The sequence below is a fragment of the Melospiza melodia genome, chromosome Z (genome assembly GCF_035770615.1).
Source record: "Melospiza melodia melodia isolate bMelMel2 chromosome Z, bMelMel2.pri, whole genome shotgun sequence".
NCBI lineage: Eukaryota > Metazoa > Chordata > Aves > Passeriformes > Passerellidae > Melospiza > Melospiza melodia.
The window spans coordinates 80,118,474-80,144,805 of NC_086226.1; the positions used below are offsets into that span (position 1 = coordinate 80,118,474).

Below are 26,332 nucleotides of genomic sequence, written 5' to 3' on the forward strand. Positions count from 1 at the left end.
GGGGAGGCAGCGCCGGTCCAGCACAGGGTGGTTCCTGCTGGTTACTCACCCACTGGACAATATGCTGGAAAAGCTTGCAGCACTGCTCTTTTCACCAAGTTCCTGAGTTATGAAGGGCTTCTGTTCAGCCCTGCTTGCAGCCCATCACTTTCATTGTGTCTCATTTGTTTCTGGAAGCGTCTTTCAGAACTCGCGTTGGTGGGTTGCAGTTACTGTAGTGGTCTAATGCAGACTGCTTTGGAAATACTCCGTGGCAATCTTTAAAATAATTTCCTGGGTATTTTTAAGTCTTCTAGCAAATCTTTAGACATCTAAGACTGATCCGTTTCCTCTTCTGAATCTGAAAAGCAAAAATATTTGTATCACGACAACAGTCCTTTAGTTACTAAGGAAGATATTACATAGATGAGCGCACTTAAGTTTGTAACGTGTTGAATTTTATCATGGAATCAAGACTATTAGATCAATATGATTTCATCATAATTTTGTTGGCACCTTGTTTTATAAAGTAAAAATTATGTTCGCTTCTCAAAAGGAGAAGTGAATGGGTGTATTCACTTCACTTCTCTTTTGTTACTTCAAAAAAGGCCACGTAAGTTGATTAAAATGTTACATATAACTTTTTAAAATTTGGTTACAAATTGGTAATATCCTTGCAATGTTCATTAACCTTCCTGGCTCTGTTCCTGCTGATCTGGGTAATGAAGAGAGAAACTTTGAGTGCTCCTTGGGTCGCATTTGCACCAGCTTTATTTATTTGTGAATAAAAGCACAGCCCTGTGACAGCCCTGTGCTGTAGATGTGGTGTTTCCTCAGCACTCCCAGGCACAGGGTGGGATTGTGGGGGCTGTCCTATGAGGGCCAGAACCAGGACTTGGAAGGGACCCATCAGGATCATCAATCTTGGGATATTCCATGATTCTAATAAAGTCCCAGATGTGGTAGCCCTCCTGGGCCCCTTGCTGTAAGCATGCAGTTCATTTAGGAGTATTGGGTCACTGAATTAATTAGGAAGTAGTCTCAGCTCCATACCCAGACTGTTTTCTCCCTCCTGAGTTGTATGACAAGTGCACAATCTTATGACCCGTGGGAAGGCAACTGTTTTAAATATTAAAAATCGTTATGTAGTTGGTCCAGATTGGAATTGTTTTAAGGCCTTGCCCTCCAGCTATTTCAGTTTCAGGTTGGCAGTCTGAGTGAATAAAACTTCCAGTCTTCCCTTGAAAGGAGTTTCTTTTAACTCTGGTACTAAGGCTCATATAAACTTACATTTTATTTCTTTCTTGGCCCGACTGGAGAACCACAGAGACAGGACTGTGCTCTGAGCCTCAGTGGGGCTGAAATGGGGTGTAACTCCTGAAACCTAACTGCTGTAAATAACAGCTCCAATATAAAGACATTGCTAGTTGTGAGTGAACAATGGAAGCATTGTGTATTTACATCAGTTTTGAAACAGCAACCAGAAAAAACCCCCACACGCAGGAGCGCCATTTTGGTAAGCACAAACATCAAAGTGATGGCTGTGTATGGCTTGCTAACAGAAGTGCACATCCCCTGAGCTCACTTCATCAAGAAAGTTGGTAGTTTTTTTACAGGTATCTGGAATTTTAGGCTAACAGTTGTTTTCCAGCTCAGCCCTGCAAGGACAGCAGTCTCAGTATCTGTGGGCAAATGGAAAGGTGATGCAAAAATAACAGATGCCTTCTGAATAATGACAAGTCTGGACTTGCTGAGGCTTCTTCCACAACCCTACTGGGCAGGAGGTGATTTCTCAGGAGAGTGATTCTGCCTGTCAGGGAGGAGCTGACCCACTGGGAGGGGCAGAGAAGGCTGAGGGGAAGGTCTCAGCTGCATCACAAAAGTTCCACTTTTACAAATCCAGTGATTCACTGGCGCTGCCTGCTGACCTGACTCAGAGCGGGTGGTGACAGCAGCCAGCCCCATAAAAGGCCATTAATTAGCTAATTGCTACTAAAAAGAAAACTGTTAATAGCTCTCACTTTTCATTCAGCCCTACTAAGTGCAGAGAATAATGCAGGCTGAGTAGGAATATTGAGGAAAAATTAATTAATTTTTTGGTTTTTCCGATGTTATTTACAAATTGGATCAAAGCTGCTCAGTGCCACCATATTGTGATGGAAAGGCAATTAATGGACTTAGGACAAGTTTTCTGATGTTGGTAACTGGATTATTATACAGGAAAAATAGGTTTCAGGCTGTTCTAAGGGGTGAGGATGAATTTAGCTTTACTGGGCTGGCATATGATTGTTGGCAGTGAAACTTGTTCTGAAATTAAATGCTACAAAGAAGGAAAAAACTATGAAAAATAATGCTAATTGTAGGGCTTCACTTCCTATAGTTTATAGATTACTTCCTGTATTTGTTCATCAAATATAATTTTAATTACATTTCACATTTTTTGCATGGAGATTCTGTATATATCAGTAGCATCTAGACCCCTTTAGGTCACGTCTTAAAGAAAAAGAAGTGGTGGTATGGGAAACATCCAATCTAAACAGTAATATACAAGATTTGAAGGCTAAGTGGATGCATTTTACTGATTTTTTTAAAATTATTATTTATTTGATACCTACCACAGTTGTCTAGCTGAGTCAGAATTTTAGCTTTCAGTCAAGTTTTGGCAGTGCCCATTGTGAACATTAGAGGAAAAGCTTAAAAATGCATGGTTTAAAAGCTTAAAAATATCAAAACCCCTATGGAACAGAAGATAACAGTTAATGTATTATGATTTTGGGACAATGAAAGAGCTTATGATTTTTTTGTGGATTAGAGTCATTAGAGTTGGAGTTTAACTTGACAAAAGCAAACAAGTATTTGTCCTCCTTGTGCCATTACTGACCCCTTCCTTTACATTTCTTTCTGAATGACAGCAGTTTGAAATGTTTAAATTAGAAAGGACAAACCTTAATGACAAATCCTTAAGAGATTGAGGATTTCTGAGTCCAGCGTGTGGAGAATGTGAGTAAAAGCTGGAGAAGTGCTCATTAGCCAAAGGCCAGGAGAAGTGGATGCTGTGCTTTGTTAATATCCCTTTTCAGCAGTGGCTGAGATTGTCTAATCCAATTTTGTGTTATTGGAGGAAAATCTGAAGGCGTGTGAATCGTGGGCCATCTGCACTCAGGAAATGTAGCTTTTAAGTTAAATAATGGTGATTTCTATGTCTCTGGAAAGGAAGTGGTGTAAACAACTGATTTGTCACTCAACTGTATACTGCAAAAAAGTGTCTAGCTTCAGGTTGAAATAGATTTGTTCTTGTGTATTGCCACTTTTGCAGGTGTTACAAAAGAACAAACAGAAGTTGAGAACTACACTTATTTTTTTATTAAATTCTGTTTCTCTGTTCACTTTTCTTTAAAAAAAATGAAGTGGCTTCAATTTGAACAATGCTTCAGACAAGTAATCTGAGTTAAAAGAACTACTCTCAACATTGGACATCCCTCTGTACTGATACAAAAAAATTGATGAAAAATGGATGGAAGGGAAACAGTCTGTGGCAAAAGGGGTTGGGTTTTGAAGGAAAGGAGAAAAACAGTGGAATAGTGGAAAAAACAGAAGGCAAACTCCTCATTTTTGTGTCTCAGTTCACAGTGAAGTGATTTGTAGCAAAAAGGCACAATGAAGCTCACACTTGGAGAAGAGCATTTGAGTTTTCTGAAGCTTTGTGAGGCCTAGAGAGTTTTATCCATTACAAGATATTTAAAGGATGAGAGTTTTATCCATTACGAGATATTTAAACCCACTGAAATTGTGCTGAAATTTGTCATTTGCTGTTTTCTGTTTTCTTTTTGCTGAAGACAGAGTTGGCAACTCAGAATACAAGAGGAAAATGTTTTGGGATAGGTGTGATGATGCTGAAAATGAAGTATTTCAATGGGCAGACAAAATGCATTTGTAATGCTCTGACATTAATTTCTGCTCAGTCTGACATTAGTTTCTGCTCTGCCATCTTACCAGTTAACACCCTAATAGCTGAAACAGTGTAAGAAAACACAATAACAACTGTCAGTGTGTGACCACACCATTGTCTGGTCACAAATTCAGTAAAACAAAGACAAAACAGTGAAAAACTAAAATTTCCTCATACTTGATGTGAACTTGTAGGCAGTGGTTCTGCTTTTCAAAGCATTGGCCAATACAGACATTGGACTATTCAAAGAAAAGAAAAGGTCAAATGAAGAATAGTTTTTAAATTTGCATTTTATCCCCATTTTCAGAGGATACACTGTAATCCAATTTCCAGTGTTCATCCTTATCAAAATTCTCCTCATACTACTAATTTCCCCAACCTTTCAATTAACATAGGCAGATGCATAGTTTTTCATCTGTTTCTTCATAGTCCTTTTGGTTGGACAATATGCAAGTGAAAAGGGAAAACACATTTTTTGTTTGTTTTAAAGAAATTGTCACATTACAGTCAAACAAGAATAGAAACCCTGAGCTGGAGTGGAAAACCACCTTGACATAATTAGAGCTCAGTACTATTTAGTCTTTTGAGTGTTATGTAATTGCTTTTAATTTTTTTTTTAATTCACAAGTTTATTTTTTATTTTCCATTAACAGGAAATATGAAAAAAACAGCTCTGTTAATGGGAAAGAAAAATAAAGGTAAAATGCTGGGTTTGCACAGGTAGTTATACTGTATTTAAAAGGTGCTGTAAGCTTACATGAATGATTAAAAAGAGAGCTTACAGAACTTGAGTATTTGCTGATACTTTAAGTTGTCTGTGAATTGGAGTAGTGCTTGAATTGGAGTAGTGCTTGAATAGTATTCCTTTATTTTCTGTCCATGGTAACCATGACAAATTAACCCAAAACATTCACTGTCACTAGAGAACATAAATCTTTCTTTTCTAACATTTTTGCTGTATGCAATTAAAATAAACAGCTTTATTTCCTGTAAGCCCTTGTGAAATAGCCATTATGAATCAAACATTGAGAGTTTCACTCTCAAGCATGAAAGTCTCTGAACAATGTATATTTTGGTACATATTGAACATTTTCTGTAAGCTCCCATAAATAAATCCAGGAAATGTCGGTCCCTTGAGTACTACCTTCATTAAATCTGGAGCAGCTGTTGTTGAACTTCCACCCAAACATATAATGGAGTCCTTGACATCAAAAACTCTTCCATGGCTGGCATATTATTGTAAGTCTTTGTAAACACGCATTTGTTCTGAAAGAGGGCTGATTCTGTCGAAACTACCAACTGGTTCATGCTGTGGAAAATGGAACTCTAAACCCGTAAACCCATTATGCTCTGGAAGATGATTAATGGTAAACAAACTTGCATTAATTGTTTATTTGGGTTTTTTTGTTTCTTTTTTTTTTTTTTTTTTTTTTTTTGTTTGTTTGTTTGGTTTGGGTTTTTTTTGTGTGTGTAGGGTTTTTGGGGTTTGGGGTTTTTTTGTTTGTTTTTTTTTTTTTCCTGGTTGTATGGTTTTCTTGGTGATTTTTTGGGTCGTTTGGTTTTTTTTGTTTGTTTGTTTATTTGGTGGGTTTTTTCTTGTTTTGTTTTGAGTTCATTTTTGTTGGTTTTGGGGTGGAAAGGTTTGTTGCCTCAGCATTCTCCAAGATGAGAGAGTGGCGGAGAACCTTGGTGTGATAATGGACAGTGTTAGAAGAGCTTTAAGATACCCAGTTTAGAATTGCAGAGGTAGAAAGTCTTCCCCTGAACTCAGAAGTGTTTTATTTTTCACTAGGCAGAAGTTCTCATGCTAGGAGGGATTGTTTCATGTACTCCAACACTGCAACTTCCCAACTTTTCTGCCAGGAAGTGGCTGCTTTCTGGACAAGTCAGCCATCACGGTTGATTTGTGTTACTGTTTGTTTTACTTACAGCTGATTTAAATACAATGTTATATTTAAATATTGCTCCCTATTTATCAAGGAGAAAAGTGAGAGGAGTCATCCTGTTTGGATTTTGCTTTTCAGTTGCTATTTTTTAACTTGAGAACCAGTGGAAAGGAAAAGGAAGCTTGTGTACAAGACTTATGTTACTGGTTTAAAGAAGAGAGGCAATAATCATGGCATGATAGACAACTTATATTTACAAATAAATCCATCCTTAGCTACAATTAATGAACTGAAGTAGAGGAGCACTAAGTATCCTGACCTCTTGCACAATGGGCTCCTCCCAGTGGGTTTTGAAATACAGTATTTGTTTTCATAGTAGTTAGGATTCCTCCTCGTTTTGACGTGAATTATCTTGCAGCTCTGCAGAGAGCTGTCTTTCCTCTTGGGAGGGGTATGACAAAAGTGTTTTGTTCTCCATTGATGAGATCTGCCTCACTATGTGTGGGGGGAAGAGAATGATGTCCCTAAAAACAGTTTTGCAATTGCACGGTTTTAGCTGCAGTCCTATTATTTGTGTAGAAGGCCACCCTAAATTACTAATCTGTGCAATTTATATAAAATAAGACATCAGTTAATTGTTGTAGAATACTGCCCTAAGTTACCAATCTATGAAATTTGTATGAAGGTAAGATACTACTTAATTCATGAGACTTTGTTAAGATGATAACAGAAGCCTGATTTCCTGGACATGTTTTTTTTATATTCTGTAATCTCTAGAGACACAGAGAGTTTATTCAGTTGGTGGTGCATCTTCTTTTCTGGAAGGAGCTCTCTGAATCTCATTCAGACATGACACAGGTGGTCATGACTGTGATATTTTGTGGTAAACTACCTTTAACTTCAGATTTAAGAAAGAGAAATTGTGATTGCTGCAAGCTGTAGCTGCTTAATTCTGCACACAATAGATGATTCTATGCACACCAGTGTTGGTTCTTGAGATATCTGATAAGATACCTATCTCATAAGATTCTGCTCAAATTTATTTAGAGAGAGGTGAAAAAGATTGATTTGCTGCTCTTTGTTTTGTTTTCCCTCACAATCTTCCAAATATAAGTACTCAGATGTGTGAGATACAACCTTTCTGCTAAGAGTGTAAAAACTTGGAGAGGCAATGTCCATTTTCCAGTAACTTTTTAACATCCTTCTCCATTCCATGCATTTTGGAAGTAGCTGATCTGTAGTTCTTGTTGCAGGAGTTTTGCATTTTGGGTTAGGCCACTCACTATTTCTGAGCAACCCCAACTTGCTGGAAGTTGGGTTGGGCAGATGGTGGAAGAATCACACTTATTTTTAAAGTTGAACTTCTGGATTTTGAAGACCCAAGTATTTCCAATGTATTTTTAAAGGCTTAACAGTGGAGGTTCCTGCATCTGCTGTGGAAGGCTGTGTTTCTGGTAGATTACAACACATAAAGGTGATGAAATTATTATCAGATCTCTTTTGCTTCTTGGAAATTTTATCCCCACATTCAGTTAGTATGGCCTCATTTTTGTTTTAGTTTCCAGCATATTTGAATTGCTACACTCCAGTAGATAAAAGCAAAATGTAGAGACAATAAGCATGCTGCTTTTGCAAGTTTCAGTGTGCTCTGACATAATTAATGTGAACAGAAATTTGCATGGTACTTACCTGTTTTCTTTTGTTCCTTGGTACTATTTGCAAGCAACATTTGCTGTGATTACCATCACCACTTTCCAATGGCTCAAAGTAAAGTGAAAGAAATTATTTAGTAATGTTGAGCATCCTTACTTAACTTTTATTCATTTTAATGATTGTTTAAATGTTAACAAGCCAGAAAAAATCCGGTGAGCTCTGACGTTGGTCTGAGTGGTGTTGGCCACTGGCTGCAGGACTCTGGTCTTGCAAATCATGGAGCATTTTCCTTGTACATCCCTAAGGAAACCCTTGTGTCACTCTGGTGGGAAGCAACTCTAGTGGTCAGTTTTGTAGCTTCAGAAACGGTGGTGGGTCTCTCCTGTTTGCTCAGGCAGGGACGGTTTTGGATGTTATTTGGGGCCAGGTTTTTGCAGGTCTGTGGCTGAGCATGCAGTGCAGGAGGCTGCTGAGAACCCCAGTGAAGTTATGTTTAGCAAAGTGCAGGTAACTGCTTGCCCGAGGACAGCTCAGACCATGCAAGTACTTGTTTTATCCTCATCAAAAAAGGAACCAACATGAACATGTCAGGCCTGTTTAGCACTGGACATGCCATTGTCTCACCAAGCACTGTCTGTTTGACAGTGAAATATTGATACAAAGTCAGGAAAATGGTAAAATTGTACTTCTCACCACTCTGTCTGTGCACAGGGCTCTCTGTAGGGTGGTCCTGCAGTCAGGTATTGCATCAGGGCTTCCCCAAACCACCAGAACCAGAACCTGCCCTTCAGAATGGGTTCCTGACAGACACATCCCTTTAGATCTTATTTGGCCCATCATTTTAGAATAGTGGGTTTTTTGGGGGTTTTTTTTTTGGTTTTTTTTTAATGCTGATAACTGGTGGTTGACGTTTGGCACTGAGACATTTTGTGCTTTAAAGGAAAAGTTACCTCTCTATCTTTACCTTATATTTGCTGTTGTGTATCTTCTTTCCCAGCTTGTTGCTGACAGGAATATATGTTTATTGATTTTTGCCTTTTTTATCACCTCAATTTATGCATTGTTCTCTGGTTGTTGGTTTTTTCATGGGCTTGTTTGTTTGTTTGTTTGTTGGGTTGTTCTTTGCTTTTTGGGGTTTTTTTTTGGTTGGTTGGTGGGATTTTTTCTTCTTATCAGTTGTGTTAAACAGCACTAGCTCAACCAGATGTTCTTTAAGGTGATCACACTGCTAGTATTTTATTTTTCTGTAGTAAATAAGATAGCAATATTAATATCTTAATATTATATTATTATCCTAATAAGATAATATGAATGTTTAAAAATTGAATGAGCACAAAGCAAAAACCAAAGCCAAACAAAACCACAAAATCCCAGCATTTTCTGGTTCATAAGAAATTTTTAGTTCTACTGCTATAGATTTCAGAAAATCCACGGATTCTCCCTTTTGGGCTGGTTTGCTGGCAAGTAAAAATTAAGAAAATAAAACACGAACAATGATGTTCTCCCTCCACTGAAATGACTGCAAAGATGAAATTAAATTCTGAGGTTCTTTGCCATTTCTGTGATAAGTGTTCTGCTCTTGGCCTCTGACAAACTCCTGGGGCCTTCCAGAGGAAGCCTGTCCCTGCCTCTGTGCTGGGAGACTGCAAAATTCACTCATCTTCTGCAACTGCAACTTCACTCATTTCACTTGATTCCTTGGAAATTTTTGCCACTGTTTTGTGGCTTTTTGGTGCCTCGTCTGAGCACCTCATGTTCTAACACATGATCCCATGAAGTCTCCAGATGAGCTCTATAGGATCCTAATGGTGAGAGGAAAAAATGCTTTCCTTCATCCAGGGTTGGCCTGGCTTAAGAAAACATTAATTCTTTAAATACTTCATCACGGAAACTTTTGAAAACGGTATTGTGCAGAAAAGAAAGTAAATGTTTTGTTTGTGTTGCTAGCAACCAGTTTAGTCTAACTTTTTTATCTATGAACTATATTTCTTTTGCAGATGAGAATTTATAAGATTTCAGGGAAAAATATTTTCTAATTGAATCCATTTCAGCTTTTCATCTGAGTAGAAACTTCCATTGTAAGAAGACGTATTACAATTGTGTTCATTTAAAGCATTAAGTAAGAGATTTAAGAGATTTAAGATAGGAAAGTTTTTTTGTCTTCAGATAGATTCAGGTGATTTGAATTTTCAGAAAATCTATTTTTATTAGAACTATTATTAGAACTTAATACAGATTTCTTGAATGCAAGGATTTTGATGCCTTTTATCATTATAATAATCCATATAGAAAAATTTAAGGCTGGAGTTGAATTTGTAGTGCCCATGAATGAGTCTGACATAGAGCTTAATAATCATATTATTCAAGATGAAGTGGCATTTGATCACTCAGGAATGACCTATGATCAGTTAATGCTCTGAAATGGCCTTTACCTATGGAATAAAAATGTCATATTTTAATTATTCTTACATGATAGAATGTGTAGCTCTGACTGGGGTCCAATAATGGTTCCTCCAGACATTTTTGGGGAGAATGGCCCCGTGGACAATCAGTTTAGAGTTCAAGATGTTCTCCTGCTCCTGCTGAACCTGGGAATGGCTCGAGTTGGAGCTGCCCCCCTGTGTCATTAATTCCATGTTGGGACCACTGTGGTCACAAACACTTCACTGTTCTTCAAGGGGTTATTCTTGTGACACAAGAAGGGGCAAAATGCGTCCCTCAACCCACCTCCCACCAAATAAGAATCTCTGTTAGCTGTAAAAATATCCATCCTGCTATTACCAGAGTGTGTAGGCTAGAACAAATGTTTCTTGTCAAATTTCTGCCTCTCTGACAGTGAAACAAAGTGAGGTACTCCTTGATTTTTAAAAATACTCCTTTCATTCTTATTTATCTTAAAGCTTACTTAAAGAGTTCCCTAAGGGGTGGGGGGGATCTTTTTCTGCTGGTGAAATTGAACAATAAGAATAGGGATGTAACAGTAGGGAGAGAGAAATCAGTAAAGTTTTTTTCACCTGCATTGCATTCCTGAAGCTGAAGTTGCACTGATTTCTTTCTATGCAAATAAGAAACTAATGAAAATAAGATTTGGGTTTTCTATGAAAATAAGATTTTGGCCTTTTTTTTTTTCTTTGTAGGTTTCTTTAGGTTCTTGAATGGAAAGAAATGTTCTATTCATGTCTTGACAATTTATATAAGTGTTTATGTCCTTCTATGAACTCAGCGCTGCTTGGAATTTTGGCTTTGCTGGAATTTTTTCATACTCAGTACATATATCTCATGATGCATTGAGTTATTTCCACGTTTGTGGGTGGGGCACAGCACACACAGATGTTCAGATTGCTCAGGTTAGGTGAACAGTCTTCAGTATGTTCCTTTTTTTTTTTTTCTGAATGGGATAGAATAACTTCATTCAATGAAGTTTTTATTAAGTAGTTAGGTGTTTGGATATTGAAGGCTTCAGCAAGTGGCTGTCAACATTCTGAAGGGATTTTTTTTTTTCCAAACAAAGGGTAAAATACCATCCTGAAAACAGTCAATGGTTGTTCTAAATGAGTGCAGTGTTATTACTCACACTGGAAAATTATTTGCAGCGCTTAGCTGGGAACACTTTTATATTTTGCCTCGGTCTAGGCATTATCTCATGCTTATTCACGTGGTTATACATTTACTTTCCAAAGAGGGGGGGGAGAAAGAAAAAAAAGTCATGTGCAATCCTGGAGCTGTTCACTGCCAGCATATTCAGGGGGAATCAGACCCAGATTACTGCAGAACGTTGGCACGTCAGCTCCAAGGGTGTATTCACCCAGCACTTTATAGTTTCCATTACTTCCCAAAGCCTAAAGGTCAAGTGTTTGAAGGGAAGCAGCTCCCAAGACAAGTTGTCTTCATATCTGACAGTTATTACTCCAGACATTTCAGTTGTGCTTTATTATATTTTTTTAAAGGAAAGCTGCAGTCTGGGCTTCACATGTAGGAATAGGATCAGTTGACAGGTAGAATTAAAATACTCCTATTATGCAGCACGTAATGTGGTGGTGTTTTTTTTAATCTTGGAAGTATTAATCATTTATATTTTGTTACCTTGGAACCTTTACTGACAGTAATATCACCAGCACTCCTGCAAGTCTTGCTTTTATTTTGTAGATTTTTGGCTGAAAGCACATTTATATGGGTCTACCTTTCATAATGTTTGTAGAAACTTCTCTGGAGGTTTTTAAAGGCTTGCATGGTGCTTTTTGCAGTGTTTCAGGTTCATACCACATATGCTTTGTGACTGTTCAGAAAAAGAGCTTCACACTGCTCCTTCAAGCATTTTGCTTAAGTTTTTTTAAAAAATACTTAAATAAGTGGTTTTTTTTTCTGGATTAATTTTTGATTTGGAAACCTGAATATAAGTGAAGAAAACAAACAAAACAAACAAACAAAAATGCCATCAGATTAAATTAAAAATCCTTGGCAGGAATCCTTTCATACTTTGAGGGAGGCTCAAGCCTCAAAGTGAAGGAAGGTGCTGTGTGATAAGTTTGTGTGGCGATTGTTTTATGGTAATGGGCCTATGTTCTGTTCTTTGCCTCTAGGAAATAAATCCTGATATAAGCTATCTCATAGGGCTTTCCCTCTGAAATCTAAATTAACACAATTGGGAACTGCTCATGCATTTTAGCCCTGAGATCTGAATCCAGATGTTATGTCTAGAGTCTGTTGTATTATTGCCACACTATAAATAACATGAAAAACAAGGAAGAAAACAAGTTTAGATCTCTAAGTAAAGCTGATTTCCTAATTCATTTAGGGCAGGTTTTAAAAATAATAAAAACTGCAAGTGTTTTACCCTGCTTCCTAAGGAAACAAAGCTTACATGGTCATGCTGTGTGCCTCTGCTGACTGCCAGCCTCTTGCCTCCTCCCTTTCCCCCCAATAACTTCTGAAACTCCTGGACAATTTCAAACAGATTTGACAGGAGTAAAGGTCTCAGAGATATCAGGTTCCTACTAGTTTCATGGAAATAGGTGCCTGGATGGAGAAAAAGAGACCCTATTCATGTGCCTGCTTTGGAAAAAGCTGTGGAATGAGATCAACTGTATTATTAGACACTAGCAAATCCTCATGGGGGAGGAGAGAAGTTATGAATGCATTAAATAAGGGAAAAGCTTTGACTGGATTTCTCACCTTTTTAGACATTAGGGGATCCAGGACAAGAGTCATAGCCGTAGGAAACCAGCCTTCAGTAGTTCCATTGCTCACAGACATTGCTCCTGCTCGGCGAGGTGGGAACACATCTGATCCTGCCTGGAGCCGTGGAATTAATGAGGGAAAAGGTGAAAAAAAATAAAATAAAGGTCCTTTAAGGGTGTGCTGCTTCACTCGTCTTTGTTAGCTCCCTTCAGAGGCAGAGGGGTAGCAGGGAGGTGAATGATGTACAGTATTGCCTGAAGTACAGAAGGGAACGATAAAAAGAGGGGAAGCATACAAGAGGAATAAAAGCACTTGGGGTGCATGCATAAAGTGCAAACCTGATGGTTTTTGCGTGGTGAAATAGTAATTTCAGACCAAATCTAACAAAGTGCTGGAATTGTTGGTTCTTCACAGAATGATGTCATCACTGTTTGTGGAATTATAAGGTATACTTGCCCGTTCCATATTTATTGTTCTAAAAAGTAACTTCTGCACCTGATTTTTATAGATTTTTGCCTCTGGCTTTTTTACTCCTATTGCTTTGATTTTTTTTTTTTTTTTCTTGGTGAAGGGAAACAATTTATGTGATTACCATTGGGGGAAAAAAAGGAAAAAAGTGGAAGAAATACCTGATGTTACAAGTGCTGAGTATTACCACTGCAGTTCATTTTAGTATTCAGTGTATTTCTAATTTTAAGGGATTCACTTGCACTGTGGTCAAAAAATGGGTAAGTGGGGTGGGGAGAAATTAGGGGCAACTTTCTGTGGCTTAGCACCTTGAGAGATGAGCATTTCTGTGGTGCAAATGCTCTGCAACTTTATTCAGTTCATGCCTTTTTTGGAAATGCATCTCACTTTTGACAAAGATACGATTTGTGTCTTGCAGATATATATACATATATATTTATCTCTGTGTGTGTGTGTGTGTGTAGGTTTAAGGTCAGTTAAGAGGAAGTGCTCTCGAGCAATATTTTTTAGAGTAAGACTGAAAGAAATGGTTCCAGAGCCCTTTGAGGCAGTGGAATCCCAGCCTGGGTAGATCCTGACCAGACCATGCCACAGCTGTCAAAATTCAGTAGCTAAAGACCCTTTCAGCCTGGGTGGGATTAAGCTTCACAGAAGTAGTTGATGGTACAGATATGTGAAATACAGTGTTTCTGAGGAGTGTAGAGATTAAACAAGGAAGTTTTCCAAAGGCTTTAAGGAAAGACATGTAGATACAATGTTTTTTATGGAGGACGTCCACTAGTTACTTACTCAGTACATGTTGTTGGTACTCTAACCTATGTACATGGCTTTCTTTTTTTTCTTGGAGGGGGGTATTTAAGAATTATCTGATGTTCGTACTATTTTAATTTACCGTTTTTAATTCCAAGACTATCTGTAGAACCAGACATCCTAAAATGTAGATAATTCCTATATCCTGATGATTCTTACACAGGGTACATGTGGCAGAGTTAAAGGAAAGAAATGAAACATTCAAATTGATTTATGTGACATTTGAACACTATCAGTATTAAAGTCTGTGCCTGTTTTCTGTGGATTTTCACTGTCTACTTCAACATAGTTTATATTTGAAATCAGGTGTACAGTTCTGGTCATTCACAGTCAAGAAATGCAAGCTGAACTTGAGAGGAAGGTTGTGTGGTATGAGGGATAGAGAAAGTAACATGTATGTAGCCAAAGCTACATGGAGCTTTAGTCCAACAGAAAAAAATACTGGCTGAGAGATTTATTTTTCTATAAATTATGGAGTCTGAACATGACAGAGGGAAAAGAACATTCTAAGCCAGGGAATAGAGTATGTCCTGGAACAAATGGATACAAATTGGGCATGTGTGTATGTGTTTAGGAGACAAATTATGAAAAAATATGCAAGCTACACTAAAGAGATGAAGAAAACCTTGTGAAAAGTTATATTCCTCTATGAGGGGGTTTATGTGACACTGTTTGTTGTGATTGCACAGAGCTGCAGGTCCCACGAAAATGATGTTCACACCTCCAGTGCTCCTTCCCCGTCAGTAACTCCATCAAGAGCTTTCAGGATCAGAGCCTGCTGCCCCCTCTGAGCACGGGCTGGATGAGGGGTGGAAGAAGGATCAGAGCCTTCCTTGTCCTTGTGGGGATGGCTATCAGTGTGTTTGGGCACCTGGGGATGTTCCCAATTTCCCTGTGGTTTCCCTCCTTGCACCCCAATCCTTACAGGGCCCGCAGTGCCATTGATGTGTGAGGAACAGTGGAGCACTCTCCAGAAAGTACTTGGGAGCTGCTCCCATGCAAAACAGTGAATCCAGAAAGAATTTAATTTCCAGTGGACATGGAGCTAATAGGATGGCAATTCTGAAGGTTTCTGCAGCATGTGGTAAAAACCTGAGAGAAATCTCAAATCACGTCAGCTGTTTTGCTCTAAGAGTAGATGCAATGCCTTCGTCAGGGGGCAAGTTTGTTGCAGGCAGAGTTTTGGTGTTAAACTTGTTTTTTTGGAGTTGGTGATCATATTTTTACACCGTCTGATGTAACCTGACAGATTTCCTGGCTTCCATGGTGCTGTGTAATTTTTTCTAGCTTCCTAGAGTCTGCTGTTACAAAAGCAACTTCTGCTTTCACGTTGTCATCACTGTATTGTGCAAGTCTAGTGTACTCCTTTTATTACCACACCCAGGGATGTCATAGTTACTGCTGAATGATTTCCCTTGAGATAATAGTGGCACAGCTTTAAAAAATCAAGACCACTCACTGATTGACTTAAGAAATAAAAATGGTATAATGCTTTCCAGATTCAAGCTTGTAACAATACTTTCTTTGTGTAAGTGTCAGCATCATTCATTTGTAGGTCATATTCTTTAACCCTGTACATGAATTTTCATTAACATTTTTCTCCTTTAAATTCTTAGGTATTTTCATAGTGAAAGCTTATTTTTATTCAAGTGTTGATTCTACCTTATTTCAGAGCTGTGGAATAGGAGAGGTAGCTGATATTTAACAGGGAATCACAGCCTGTCTGTCTTGCAAGAGCTCCAGTTCTCAACAGAGAAAAGGAAAGTTGCTGTATCTCACAGGCAAGGCACAACTTCCTTTTGTAACAATTCCTCTGGAATTCAATTAATTCCAGTTTAATTATCAGACTCTGTAGTAAAGAATTTGCTTTCAGCACCAGCAGTACACAAAGGTGTTGTAGGGGGTTTCAGGTTAGCTCACCTGTACAGCTTTTAACAGCTTCTCTAGCAGCATTTCTCTAGGTGGCCAACAGAGCTGGTGAGCAGGACTGGGGCACCTCTGCTATGAAAACAGGCTGAGAAAATTGAGTTTGTTCACCCTGTGAAGGAGCAGGTTGTGTGGAGACCTGAGAGCACCTTCCAGGACGTGAAGGGGCTGCAGGGAAAGGGCTCTGTGTCGGGAGCTGGAGGGACAGGACAGGGGGCAATGGGTAGAAATTTAAATAGGGGGAATCTAGCTGAGATATTAGACAGAAATTGTTCCCTGGGATGCCCTGGCACAGGTTCCCAGAGCAGCTGTGGCTGTCCCTGGATCCAAAGCCAGGTTGGACATTGGGTCTTGGAGCAGCCTGGGACAGTGGACGGTATCTCTGCCATGGCAGGGGTGGCATTTAGGGTCCCCCCCAACCCTTCACGTTCTCTGATTCCGTGATTCTGTGCTCAGAGCAGGGCAGTGACAAAAGGATTTGTTGTTGTGTGGATCTGCAGGGCTTTCCTGCTGCAGCACAGGGGTCACAGCTGCTTCCACAGGCTCCAGGCAGCCGGACAGGGACTGCACAGCTGCTCCACAAATTCCTCTTTGATGTTTCCCCGGGGAAAGGACATTGCTTGGGCAATACCTTGCAGGAGGCAGCGTCTGTGTGTGAGGATGTGCTAGCTCAGTCTGAAATGCTGTTTTAGGGGCAGAGCATGGGGATCTCTGGAATAGGAATAGGAGAAGTTCTCTCTGTCTCACTCAGAAGCAGGAGAAGTGGAAGCTGAGTGAGCTGAGTTAGAGCCTGTAACAGCCTGTGCAAGGTTGGCTTGTGTGATTAAACCTCTGTAATTCAGCTCACACTCTGGGAATATTTTCATTTCAAAATCAGACCTAAGTGTCTGTGAAGTGTGCTCTCTCCAAAAATTACTTGTTAAATAGTTTTCAAAACAGAGAAGGAAAAATTGAAATACTGTGGGTTAAGATTTAATAGGAGAGAGATATCTCACAAATATAATATACATATCTATCCATACATCTATATCTATATATCTGCTATAACCTGCCAGGACAACAAGGACAGAATCTATCTAATTTCATGGTAGTACAGAATTCCTTAAATATACTGTGGGTAAAAAAATATTGTTAGAAAAGGTTGTTAGAATATTTTACTAATACAGAGAGAAATCACAACCAGCAAAGCAGATGTAATGAGAGTTTCCAGCATGATTTCTTTTTTCAAATAGACACAGTGAAAAGTTGTTGTTATTTGAAGTAAACTCACTGTTAGTGTTTAGTTTCAGATTCTGCCTTAGAAAAGAGGCATTGCTGTGTGAATGTCTCCTTTCAGTGCATAACTTCTGATAATTATTGCCTTAGATATCATAACTCTCATAATTAGTGAAGTGATGCAAAGATTAAATAGCAGATTAAGTGTTACTTAATAAAAAATTAAAATTCACTGTCTCTATACAATAATGAAACTTTCAGTTTTGGAATCTTGTATGAAAAATGTGTTGTATCATTTTTTAATACCTGTTATTTCCTTATGTGAAGCACATCTTCCCATAAGCATTAGCACCTAGAAGAAAAACTGAGAAACTTTTCAGTTATTTCTGAAATATTTTGTCTTATCATTATGATCATTTCTTTCTTCATCCCTAGAAGGGAAATAGTGGGCAGGGTGAGTGGTCAGGGGAAAATGAGATTTTTTTCATAAGCTTCTAATTCTTGTTTTTATTTCTTAAGCTCAAAATACAAGGTCTGGTGGATACATGATGACTGATTTTTGATTAAGAGAACACAGTTTTCTAAATGCTTGTGTCTTCATCTTCTTACACCTTTAAAAAAAAAAGATTGAAAAAATAAAATTCCAACAAACAGTAGAACAGATATTGAAGGGCAGCAGTGTATCAGTCACAGTCAGTCTGTTGTCCCCTGGGACCTCTTCCAGGCCTGCTCCCTCTCTGTATAAATGAAGTGTTTAGTGCTTCAGTGTTTTACATAATGTTTTCTTGAATGATCTGAAAGGGGAAGTAGAAAGCACATTAGTTACATCTGCAGATGATGCAGAGCCAGAGAGCTACAGCAGCTGTAAGGATGGTGAGAAATTTAAATTCATCGGGGGAGCAGCAAAGTGCAGGAATTTACAAAGCTAACAAAAAGGAAAAATTTAAAATTCACCGTTACAAATTTACCAGATCACCTCGGAAGCGTGATCCAAACCAAAGACACGTTGCTTGTCAAATTAGCTTAGTGAGGTGTTAATGATGTTTTCTTTCACTCCTGCAGTAAGCAGGAGCTGTTTATCTCGACGTGCCACCCGGTTAACTGTTTGTTGTGGCGTCCTGATCTTTGACCGCTTCCACCGCCTCTCCCTGGGGCTGTTTGCATCTCCCCTGCCGTGGCTTTGGCGGTGAAGGACAAATAACTGCGCTGATTGTTGCTTGAGCTGCGAGGAAAATCTTGGCGGTGTGTGGGGAAAACGAGCATCTCCTTTTTAATGATGCACTTTTCCCCCCCCACAACGCCTAATTTTAATAGAGTTATGTCTGCAATTCACACGCCCGTCCCAAATTCAGAATCCTTGGACGTAAAATTGTGTTATTTGGTCATTTTCTCCTCTACCAGTCCACTTTCCAGTTCAGGATGCCAGCAGGGCTCTAGAGCAGAACTGCCTTGAGATTTCTTTTTTTCCTGACGTTGTTTTTAGCGCTGCTTTGGGAATTCCGGGGGCCTTTTTGGCTTATCAGCCTCTCAGCACCGGGCTCCTGGTGGGGCATACACCACTCAGCTGTAATTTGCCGAGATAGCAGCGTTGCTATTGTTAGTGCTGACATCCCTGCCTGTTAAAGAGCTGGTGTGAAACAATTCCTTGCTGGAAGAACGGCCTCAGGGAAGGGGATTTTGGTGCACTTTGTGTGAGGGAGGCAGAGCGCGACCACGCAATCCGGGATCACAAGGCACCACAAAGCCCATCTCGTTCCACTCCTTTCCACGAGCAGGGACGCCTTCCACTATTCCAGGCTGTCGCGTTAGTTTTGTTTTAATCAGGGCTGTATCCAAACATTCTGTGTTTTCCTGGAGGTAGCTGGATAATGTGCTCCCCACAGCTATCCTAAATTAAGATTAGATGGCTACTGGAGGAGGAGAGATAGAGAAGAACGCTTGTTTTGCAGAAAACCTTACTATTTTTTTTTTTCCTTTTTTTTAGCTGATTTGTCAGCACCTGCATGATAAATTTAGGCCTCCTGGTGATGGGCTTGCTCTGCTCACCTCTGTGGTCCTCATAGAAATGGTCCACAGGTTTCAGTGTCCAAGACAGGAGGACAGTAAATTTTATAGTGAGAGAGGAGGTTATAGTCAGTTGCTTCACATGAAGCCTGAGCTAAAGGCTAAATTAAAGATTTAAATGTCAGTTCAAGTCAGTTTAGAAGTCAGTTAAAGTCAAATTAAAGTCAGTGTTGGACTTCAACCCCTACAAAGATGGACACATATTCTGTGTCCCTGTAGCAGTGTTGGGCTTTTTTTTTATCATTGCAATTGCATTTGGAGTGTCTGCTGTGATTTTGGTTGTGCAGGTTTTCAGAATAATTCAACTGCTACTCTAACTTATTTCAGGATTATGCATTTTTTTATTCTTTCTGTGCAGTGAAAACTGCAATTTGTTTATCCTGATCAAATAGATTTGCCTATACCTGATCTCAGTTGAATGTATTAAGGCAGAAGACAAGGATGATGTGCTCTCCTTGCTATTTCCTTCACGGTAAAAGGTTGTGATGCTATTTATCTGTGCTACCGTGCCTCTCTATCTCTGTGAATTCTTTATCCAAATAGCATGGTGGTGGCTTGCAAGTGATGAAAAACAGTTTCCTTTACACAAACGTGCATCTTTGTTACTGCTGTCAGACAGCAAGTGTGATATTCAGGGGGTGCGCGCCAATCTGCGGGCTACTGATAGCGTAATCTAATTTCCAAAAATAAATTAAAAGCATCTTTTCATCTGTAGCCATCAGATGCATGCCTGCTAAAGACAACAAGGCTTTAGAGACAGCACATGTGAATTTGGTGGCTAATTGGAAATTAAACCTTGGTGTTTTCCACGTTTTCTGATAGGCTGACCTTGCTGAAGGAGGTCAGGGTGGTATCGTGCGTTGGGGCAGAGACTTCCACAGATAAAAAGGTCCACGTGGAAGGGCTGTTGCTTGTTTCCAACAATCTCTTTGATAGCTTTGTGAGCAGCTCTTACCGGGCCTTTTTCAGCCAAAACTTATGCATGGCATTAGTGAAACTTGCACTTTAAAAGGGTAACAAGCAATAGGCATTTTTAAATAGGTGTCTTTTATGTAATTTTCGATGCCCTCCCAAGTAAATAGGGAGAAAATCAAATCAAACCGCATTTCTATTTTTCATAGGTGAGGTGCCACAACACAGAGTGAACACTTCCCTAGTGTGTACCACTTATATTTCTGACCTTTTTAAAGATGTTATAGCTATGTATTCAAGTTGGAGAGAAGGGTAATACTTCCCTCCATAGGGAAATGCCATAAAATATATGTCAGTCTTTTTGAAGATGAGAGACAACCCCTCCTCCTTCTTCTACTCCCTCAAACTGTTGTGTTGGATATTAATGGGTCTTCACCCAGGCTTGCATGGTTATAGCTCAGCTGGCACTGGTTTCTATGCATGGCTGAGCTATTCTTCCTTTAATATGACTAAAACAACAGTTTTCTGTTGTTTATCCCAGGCAAAACAAATGTGTTCAAACCTCCTGTATATCCTGTACAGCATCCCCACTGCTGTCACAGTGGTTCATTACAGATCCTTTCACCTCACTGGCTTGATGAGGCTGCCTGTTTAACTGGGGGAGTCCTTTTAAGACTAAGAACTTGCTGTCTGAACCCTGGAGGTGACAACTTACTGGCTAGATTTTTCAGATTAGCTGCATAAATTACAGACTAACAGAATCCCAGGATATTTGGGGTTGGGAGGGGTGTCTGGGGATGATGTGGTGCATCCCCACAGGAAGGTGCCCAGCTGGGGCTGGGATGGCTCCACACAGGGACACTCCCGGCCCTCCCTGGGCAGCTGTTCCAGGGCTCTGCTGTCCCTCCATGCACACAAGTTCTCCCTCCTGCTGCCCTGCCCCTCGCTGCCCTTTCTTCGATGGCCGCTGCTGCTGCTGCTGGCACTGGCAGCGCCGAGCAGAGCCCGGCCCGTGCTCTGGCAGCCCCTGCACATGTTGGGCTGCGTTGATGGCATCCCCTCGGCACGATCCCTTGTGCAGCCCGCCCAGCCCACAGATGCTGCAGAGTCCTTCTCGACATTGTGGCCCTCTGGAAATAATTACCATGTAGATTATTCCACATATTCCTCCATTCTCTGCATGACAAAATTATTATCTCCCTTTAAACTGGAGGACTGTAAGGTATTTCTTATGCTTGTTAAAGATGTATTCAAGTTTACTGGGGGGAAGCCTCGGTGAAGTTTCTTGTTCAGCTGAAATAATTCATTCTTTCTTTGTGTCTCAGTTCAGACTTGGATCTCTGAAGCTGCAGGAAGTCCCAAACCCAGCAGAGGTGATCAAGGAACTCATTGGTTACTGCCTGGACAGCCTGGGGAAGCTGCAGGCCAAAACTGAGCATCTGCAGAGGCAAAATGAAGGGCTTTTGAGCAACTGGGGCAAGGCGGAGAAGAGGTGAGTTCCCAGGCAGATTCACAGGTGACACCTGAGAAGCTCAGCAGCAGTGGTCAGAAATTTTTATTCATTTGAGACATGTTTTGAGCTCAGGTAACCACAGCCCATGTGGTTGTAGATCTCCTTCCTTTGATAAAGATGCAACTGATGCAAATAATTTGCAATTAAAGGTGGTTTTAGCTTCTGTGTTTGAAAAAAGTCCCAAACACCTCAAAATCTGTGGAATTAGCTCCACTTTCCTTAGGAAGCCTTTTCATTAATATTATTTCCTATGAATCTTAGGACTGGCAGTGTAAATTATTTACATTTTTGAGTGGGGAATAAATTACTGTTTCTTTCATCTCTTTTCTTTGTTGAGGAAGCCGGAATTGAAAGATGAGTGCAGTATTATAGGAAAAAGCACCATTATTTTTCAAGAGATTTTTGTAATTGCTGCAGCATTTACAATCTGAGTTGTCTATCATTCTGTAGTGAAATAATCTGTGCTTGTTTCAGTAAGCATATAACTCTTTGAGGGAGATTTGTCTTGCTTTTCTGTAGCTTTACCTGAAAAAACGCACAATCTAGGAAGACTGATGAAAGAATGCAGCTAATTTGCGTTAATTTACCTTGAAGAAGAGAGCCGACTTTTTGGGAGGAGTTAGTTTTGTTTCCCTCTCATTAAAATGAGTAACAGTTTCTCCTGACAGTCTCCCTGACAAGCAAAGGGCCTCCCTAAGTAGTGTTTTAGTGCTTAACAGTGTAATTGAGCAATAGTGTATTGTATAACCTGCGTTCTGTGCTGCATTACACGCTGATGTGTAAGAGGCATTAGTGCTTGTATCAATTTCCATGGTGGGGTGGCACTTTTACAGAGTAACCCCAAAGAAAAGGAGGAATAAGGAAAAAAAAAAAAAAGTCAGAGTTGTGTTTGTTCTCAGAAGTCAGACTTTGTTCTCAGTGCAAGCTGGTGGATTTCTTTAGCATGTTTATAGTTTTGAGTAGATGAAAAATGATTTTTCAGAATATACACTGAAGGTTTTATGGTCACCAGTCTTTAGTCATGTCTGTTAAATGCAGAATGAAAATAATTCAGAAATCATTTTCATTCAAGAAGTATTGGGCTTTTTCATTTGGTTCTTTGGGGGTTTTTGGGGATGGTTTTTTGTTTTGTTTGGGGGATCTTTGGTTTTATTTTTTGGTTTTATTTTTTGACTTTTTTTGTTTTATTTTTGTTTGTTTGTTTGTTGTTTTTTATTTTATTTTTATTTTTTTTATTTTTGGTGTGTTTTTTTTTTTATTCTTTTTCCCACAACCCCGTTCTACCCTGCTGCCTCCCTTTGCTGTTTGAGCTCCAAACAGCAGCGAGTTGCCCCGAGCTGAACAAAGCTGTGCCTGTCTTTGTTCAGGAGGCAGGAATTCAGGATTTACATCCTGCACCACTCACGGTGCTGAGTGCTGGAACATCAAATACAGAGCGCGTGGTGTGCAGAACTGCAGCCAGGGCACACCAGCCCCACAGCCCCTGCAGCTCCCTCTGCTCACAGCCTCTCTCCTCAGGGCTTGGTTGGAATTAAAACATAGCAGGCAGGCTTCTGAGACCTGCTCCTCTGCCCCTCAGTCGTGGGGCACTGGGTGGAATTATTCAATAATCCCCTTTCCATTTCCCTGTTTGAATTCTGTTGACCGTCACGGAGGTTTCGGTGAGCAAGTGGCTGCCTGGATTTGAGTGTGTGTGTCTGTGTGCGTACACCTCAGGGATGGAAGAGTTAAAATATCAGAGCACAACAGCTGTTTTCTTTACTTCTTATAGAAAATTCAAGGCCAATAGCTATTTTCTTTACTTCTTATAGAAAATTCAAGGCAAATTATTTCCAGGCCAAGTTGGACACTGGGCCTTGGAGCAACCTGGGACAGTGGAAGGTGTCCCTGTCCATGGCAGGGTGGGACTGGCTGGAGTTTAAGGCCCTCCAACCCAAGCCAGTCTGTGATTCCATGATAATGGAGGTGGCAAATATTAAGTAATAATAACCTGTTGCAAAATAATTCCTTGAACAATAAAAATCCAATTTCTGGTTTGGGCGCGGGGTACGCATTTTGGTTTTGGACGTCCAAAATTTGAGAGACAAGCCAAATTCAAAATAGCTGCCAGTTTATGTTGTGGTCATCTGCTGTGACAGTATATTTAAACCACAAGCAGGTTATAAAAATGCAAGCTAGGTACTTTGGGCTTGAAACTGAGTCTTTAGCATTAGCTCATCAACATTCCATACCATTTCCAATGCTGGGGGAAGGGTGAATCTGAAATGCAAGGGAGAGGTGCCGTGGGATCCAGGAATTATTTCAGAGCACTGGGAACAGGGATGAATACCAGAGATGCTGAATTATTTCCTTCATAGTGTTGGATTGTGAAGGTTGCCACTAATAATTAAAGAAAAGCCATTAAGTTTCATAGCTCACGTTCACCTCTGTAGAGCATGTGTGATTGTTCTGTGTTGGGTCAGCACCAGAAATCTTGTTTTTTATAATTAATTTCTCAGTTTATTGTTTGTCATAGTCCCTAGCAGTGGCTGTTTGACCATTGCCTTTTACTGGTTTCTGCTAAACTATCAGATATGCCATATAAAAGTGTATTTTAAAGGCATATAAGCTGCAAGTACAGCATTAATGTGAAGCTTTTGTAATATTCTGTGTTCTGCCAAATTAATGCCATTCTGTGTGTGGAGAATGTATTTGGATGTGGACAGCTTTGAATAATGGGAGAGAAAAATTTTAAAAAGGTGTTCATGTAAATGAAAACAATCATATAAGATTAACTGATGGCCTACTACTAATTGGTTCTGCCCAGAGGGAAAAGTTAATATTCTAATTCTAATATTCAAGATGCTAATTTTTTTCTCATGAGACTGAAGAAATTGGTTAGTCTTGCAGTTGGTTTCTCCACTGTACTACTCACAGCCCAGGCAGCATCAGCTTCACTTCACTGAAGTTTCCTTTTAAGTGGGTTTTCATCAGGGGATGTCTTTGCAGCACTCAAGGACGTCACTGAAGTTATCTTAAATGGCATTTTTTTGGCCAAGTCAGCCACATTTCTCAATATTTGGACCAGCCTCAACTCCTCCACCACAAACGAGTGCCTTGTCAAAGCAAACTTTCCCTGGTTTATGTGTGGGAGAGGGGATTATTCTAAGGGATTTGATACAGACAAGATTAGCATATTTTAGACAAAATCCTTTTTCCCCCCATTTTTATGTATACAGAAATAATTAGTATCAAGCATGTCCAGGCTCTTCTGGGCCTTGCATTAGGGCTTATGGTTCTTTGTGAATTGTCTATTTATTCCCCACTAAACAGTTAACTTCCCTTTTGTAGGTGGGAAGTCTCCTGGTAGTTGATTAGTACCTATGATCTTTCATTTAGGAATTATTGAACTGATCTGTATGGTAATGATGTTCTGCTATTTGCATTTAAATTAGATGAATTATTTATCAACTATCAAGCATATCCCTAAAGCATTTAACAGTAGGCTTAATACTTCATGAGATTTCATACATTTCACGGCAACATAAAAATGGTGAGATTTTTTTTTTTGCTATTGTCTTGCTTCCTACATCATGTATGGTTTTGATCTGTGAACAAAATAATTAGTATTTATGTAGGAAGTCTGTTGAAATCTTTTGCCTTATACATTAATATTTTTAAAGTCTGTTACATGTCTGGGTTTAATAGCATAACAAGCATTCTAAACTTTTTTACAGCCTTGCACAGGCTGGTGAAAAATATGATTTTGACATGACTACTATACTTACTATGATAAGTAAAACTATCAAGATACTTATTTGCTTCTTGTGTACACAGCTAATAAAATGTTTGTGGTTCAACCCAAGGACTGAAAGGTTTTGAAATACAATAATTAAATACAGAATTACATTTGCCACAAATCACTTGATTTGCTGTGCTCGGGTTTGCTTGTATTCCAGTTTTGCTTATGAGAGTTCAAACACCCATATTCTTATTTTAGTACTCCCATTGTGCTTCCTTTTATTGACATTAATCTACCCACATAGATCAATACTAAATTTTTTTAAAAACCTGAAGTATATTTTCCTCTGAAGATATTAAGAGCTTCTAGGCATTTTTTATATTTTGAAATTTTCTTTTCCTCTTCAAATATATTTCACACCAATGTGTGGCACAGATTGAAGCCTGTCTAGGTGAATCATATCTGTTTATAATCTCATTATGTGTTTCCTCCTAAGGTGTATGCCCACTGTTGTGATTCAGCATTGAAAATAAAGAACATTTGCCTGTTTAAATTTTAGTTGTCTTGGGTGGAGGTGTGCAAGAACATACCAAAAATAAAAAAAAAGTTCATGAAAAGAAAGGTTCACATCGGGGAACTTCTCCCTTTTGGAAGCAGAGCTCATTGCACTTCTCTGTGGAAAAACAACAACAAAAAAAAGCTTATTCAGGCCTGTTTCAGACACAAGGGGCTGGACCAGTCCTGCGTGGTTTGGAGTGGGGATTCCAGGCTGGCCTCAGGACAGAATTGTCTTCTAGGAAACAGAGGAACTGGTGTAACAGTTAATTTTGTGCTGCAGGCTGGAAAAATGCGTGAAAGCCAAAGAGCAGCTGGAGGCAGACCTTTACAGGAAGTTTATTTTGGTGCTGAATGAAAAGAAGGCAAAGATAAGGAGCTTGCAGAAGATGTTGAGTGAAGCTGAAGAATCCACAGCAGATGCCAAGTGCTCCAGGTATTTAATTTCCCTGGGTTTCTTGGTGTGGTGCACATGTGAGTTTAGCTTAGCTCAGGTTCCATCT

General features: G+C 39.5%; 1 protein-coding gene across 6 annotated transcripts in view; it reads left to right on the plus strand.

The window, feature by feature from the left end:
- The window catches only part of XRCC4 (X-ray repair cross complementing 4), a 142,911-nt gene that overhangs the window by 33,944 nt on the left and 82,635 nt on the right, over positions 1 to 26,332 (plus strand). For all 6 annotated transcript variants that reach the window (XM_063180823.1, XM_063180826.1, XM_063180824.1 and 3 more), the window contains 2 exons: positions 21,366 to 21,532; positions 26,113 to 26,265. In XM_063180823.1, the coding sequence (XP_063036893.1) occupies positions 21,366 to 21,532; positions 26,113 to 26,265 (320 nt within the window). The remainder of the gene's footprint in view (positions 1 to 21,365; positions 21,533 to 26,112; positions 26,266 to 26,332) is intronic.